This window comes from Triticum dicoccoides, chromosome 2B (genome assembly GCF_002162155.2).
Source record: "Triticum dicoccoides isolate Atlit2015 ecotype Zavitan chromosome 2B, WEW_v2.0, whole genome shotgun sequence".
Classification (NCBI taxonomy): Eukaryota; Viridiplantae; Streptophyta; class Magnoliopsida; order Poales; family Poaceae; genus Triticum; species Triticum dicoccoides.
In genome coordinates, this window is record NC_041383.1 from 724,735,065 (window position 1) to 724,739,492 (window position 4,428).

The following is a 4,428-nucleotide window of genomic DNA, read 5'->3' on the forward strand; positions in this document are numbered from 1 at the left end:
GGCTTGTATTTTTTTAGAAAACACACAAACTTATATACTCACTCCGTCTCAAAATAGGTGTTTGAAGCTTAGCACTGGGCTTATTTTGGGACGGAGGGAGTACTATATAAACTTATTAAAACAACAATTTTTTTAAAGCATGAACACGTTGATATACTACATAAATAGTTTGTTAAAAATGTGAAATTTTAAAATTATATGAGAATTTGTTTAAATATATGAACATTTATAAAATTACTTTTATTTTTTATTAAAATGCGAACATTCTTTCAAATTATAAATTATATTCTTAATTTTTAATTTTATTATGTGTATTTCTGTTAAATTACTGCATAGGTATTTTATGAAATGATATGAAATTTTAACGTAATTTGTTTTAAATATATGTATATTTTTTGTAACGTGATAATAATTTAAGTAATTTTTAGAAAAATGTAATGAAAAAGAACAAACCCGTCGAAAACTGAGCCACACTGTGGTCCATTTTAGCCACACGGGCTCGTTATGTTATAAACCTAAATTTATCGTTTTACCATTCGATGTCACCAGTTGGAGTGGAATGTGCGGCCATATAGCCCCTGGTTGCAGGTTCAAACCAATGACAGTGTATTGTTGGAATAATTTTTTTAATTTATGTTGTTCAGCTTTATGTTTATAAAGTGTATGAATCCATTCTTGACACTAAATTTGAATGGGTATTGCTTATAAATATGTTTATAAATGTTTATAAAGTTTATAATATGTTTATGTTTATAATATGTTTATAAATGTTTATAAAGTTTATAAAGTGTATTGCTTATTGGCTAACCATGCACACCTGCGCGTGTGGTTCAAAACCCGGACCAGTTTTAATTATTAATATATTAATAGATTTTTTTTAATTTATCAGTTTCTCTTTGAGGGCCTTTTGTAAGAAAAAAATATATTCTAGAGGGTTTTCTGCAAAAAAACAGGCCACATGCCTTTTCTCTTACATCCTGGCGTGCCTCATCAGCGCCATGGACGTATAAAAACAAGATTTGAACCGTATATGCACGTCCATGCTAAGTTGTGAAACCAGTTCAATGTATTTTGCAAGTTCAGGCACTAAAGTGCACATTCGTGACAAGTTCAAGCACCAGTGTTGTATTTTGCAGTTTCTTTTAATTCTAAACGTACAACAATCAGTAAGCCTTAACTGGTAGCAGTACGAGCAAGATTATAAGCGGCCCATACTGAATGAACGCAAGCCTGGACGATTTGTGGTGCTCACTGGATTTTCAGAGAAAAAAAATTCTGGACGGTCGAGAACAAAAATCTGACATGCTCTACCTGGTAGAAGGTTTCTTGTACTTCTAAATGTATATCAACCACTAAGCTCTTTACTGGTAGTGGTAGAAACTACTAAGGATCAAACATGTTTGCATGGTTGATTAGCACTGGTGATGAAATGGCTGTACCAGGCAGATACTCAACGAATTATGCTACCAACATCCGGAATGCGCACGGGATGTATGTGTACAAGAAGAGGAATATTAGGTGTACATTATAAAACTAAGCTTACTTTTTTTTTTGAAAACGTGTTGTTCGAGAGTTGCTACCAAACTTTTCTACTCCGAACAGAGGAGTATGTGTTGTTTATAGTTCGTCCCATGACTTTATAATCGTCCAATGGCCGGGTTGGTGTGAAAGGCAGAAAATATCATAGAAGAACACGGGGAAATGTTCCTCTGAAATTTTCACCTACCGGTTCGAATACCTGAGGCATGCGCCGTCGCGATCTTTCTCCCAGACCGACCGGAACTGCAGGTTGATCGATGATTGATCAGGCCAATAGGCACACTGTGGCGCAGGGATGCAGCCAATGGTGACCAATGGGGCGGCACCCGTTTCCAGTCGAGATCGACGAGATGGCATGCATCACCGGCGTTCCCCGGAGCTCTGCTTCACGTGGCACCGCAGCGGCGCCCTTCCTCTGCCTGAGGCAGCACCGGAAATATCAGCAACAAGTTTCATCAAATTGAAATTCGTTGCAAATAATCCTTCTCATGTAAAGAAAGGGGAAACAGAGTAAACTGCAAGTAATAATAGTGCAATATACGCAGCGCACATGACAAAGATGATCAAGCACTTTCAGAAAAAAGAAAGATCAAACTGCCAAGTAATAATAGTGCAATATTCGAGTTAATTTCTACATCAATTTTTTCGTAAAACGAAATTTCTTCATCTACTGCCAATTATGTACATGTTGTTTGTTCCATTTCTGCCAATTACGATGGCCCAGGAAGATAAAAGATCTAAATTTGCAATTAGCACGGAATGAATGAATGAATGAAAACTCGATTCAATTCATTCGTACCTTGCACGCTTCCTCGAGGTCGCTTCGTCGTCGTCCTCGCGAGCAGCATCGTCCACAGCAGCAACATCGTAGAAGTAGTCGTGGGAGACCAGATCCTCCCCTGCAGTGTACGGCTCGATGTAACCGTCGCCCGCAACAACGGGATCGCCGAACAAGTAGTCGTCGAGGACGAGATCCTTCCCTGGAGTCGCCGGCTCCGCGTAACCGTCGTCGAGATCACCGAAGTAGTAGTAGCCGGCGGCGGCAAACTCTTCCGCTGCAGTGGACGGCTCGACGTAACCGTCGTCCGCAACAGCGAGATCGTCGAACAAGTGGTCGTTGGCGGCAAGCCCCTTGGCCGCGAACGGCCCGCCGGCCTCGGCGTCATCCTCGCTCTCCATGAGGAACCTCTCCAGGTCGCCCACGTAGGCCGACATCTCGCCATCGTCGCGATCCCCAGACGACTCTAACGACAGAGGCGGCGCGCCGTCGTCCGTCACCACGGAGTCCGGCGAGCTCTCTCTCCCGCCGTCGCCACCATCACGAGAACCCAGATCCAAACCCAAACCGCCCTCCTTATCGGCCACGGCGGGCAGCAAGCACTCGCCGTCGCCGCCGTGGCACAACTCGGTGAGGCCCATGTCCGGCAGGTCGAACTCGAAGTCGAAGCACTCGAGCCCGTCCATAAAACCCAGGTCGAAGTCGAGATCATCAACGTCACCCAACGCGGCGGCGGCCATGGCGCGAGTTCGCACGTCGATGGGAGTTTTTTGAAATCAGATTGTGAGGACGTCGACCAGGGGAGGTGGGCTTTATATGGGAGCGGGCGGGACGGAGGAGACGTGGCCGGAGTCGGTTCCTTACCGCGGAAGGTTCGGCCGGGCCACGGGCGCCGTATCCGGGAAGTTTCCTTTCCTTCCGGCCGCTGCGGGAGGAACCGACGCACGCACGCACGTCCCGATCAGCTACGAGGAGGGGAGAGCGCGACGTGGGGAATTGACTCTTCTCGTGGCGGTTTGGATGGGGTTAAGTGGTGGGCGGTGTAGATTGATTTGATCTGGTGCGTCGACGGTGCCGATCGATCGAGATGCGTACGTACTTGCGTGTTCCTCTGGGGGTTTCTGGATTTCCTACGTGACGCGGTACCGCGGGGAGGCACGAGTTCCAACTTTTTTTGAGAGAGAGAGAACCTCGCCACTTCATTGAATAGTGATGTTTATAGGTACACGACTTGAATCATGGGGACTGCCCAGCCAAACATGTCGTCCTAGACCTAGCTTACAAGCCATTTTGCCGAGATTATGAGCTTCAAAGTTATGATTCCTAGGCTCGTGCACAATTACATAGAAGAAAGTTGTCTCTACGCTCTTGTATCTCATGGATAACCGCCGAGTGGTGTCCTCCCGTGCCAGAATTGATATCATTCACGACGCTCTTGCAGTCCGACGCCAGCACCAGGCTTTGAATGTTTAGATGATCTGCTAGGGTCAGGCCTTCCCTGCACGCAAAAGTTTCTAGCATCATAGGATCAGTAACTGCCCGGTACACCATGACTGACGATCCTATGTACGCCCCAGTATGGTCTCGGCAAACTGCTGCCACTGCTCCACCTCGCATGTGTCGTTCCACAGCCCCGTCAACATTGATCTTCAACAAGTTGCCCGGGGGTGGTAGCCAAGTCTTTTGAGCAGGCGTGGTCTACACTACCGGTGAACCTCTAGTCACCATCTGTGGTAGTTGTTCCAGCTCATTAAGAACAGTAAAACCGAGCCTAATCCCTGTCCTCTCACGAATTAAGCGTTCTTGGCCGTTTGATTTAGTCTGGTGGGCAATCCTGATCGTTCGATCATTCCTTGATGTCGTGTTTACTTCGAAATGGGCTACAGGTCGTAAGGGCAGCTACTCCCGTGACTTTTTTGCAGGCTTGTGGTTGTTTGGGCCTCCATGCTCAGCCCAAGATCGCGAACGGACACAGGGCTCTTGTCTCTGTATGAAAAAAGAAAAAAACGCTTGAGAGAGGAATAGATCAGGGGAGAGAGGATGCAGCGGGCGCTGGATACAACCACGCAGGCGACCTGCGGTGGGATCCCGCCAAGGCGCGAGAGAATCCG

The 4,428-nt window shown here is 46.1% G+C and overlaps 1 protein-coding gene across 1 annotated transcript; it reads right to left on the bottom strand.

Moving 5' to 3' along the window:
* Nucleotides 1-326: 326 nt before the first annotated feature.
* On the bottom strand, nt 327-3,066 carry LOC119368488. Its single transcript, XM_037633730.1, has 2 exons — nt 2,339-3,066; nt 327-1,958 (listed from the first exon to the last, which is right to left on the bottom strand). The coding sequence occupies exons 1-2, from the start codon at nt 3,055-3,057 to the stop codon at nt 1,805-1,807; spliced, it is 873 nt and encodes a 290-aa protein (XP_037489627.1). The 5' UTR covers nt 3,058-3,066; the 3' UTR covers nt 327-1,804.
* Between the last annotated feature and the right edge of the window lie 1,362 nt (nt 3,067-4,428).

Bases quoted from the DNA above. Each gene is read 5' to 3' on its own strand.
- LOC119368488 (XM_037633730.1), bottom strand. From the start codon at position 3,057: ATGGCCGCCGCCGCGTTGGGTGACGTTGATGATCTCGACTTCGACCTG. The intron at 1,959-2,338 runs GTACGAATGAAT...GTGCTGCCTCAG, and splicing joins ACCTCGAGGAAGCGTGCAAG to GCAGAGGAAGGGCGCCGCTG.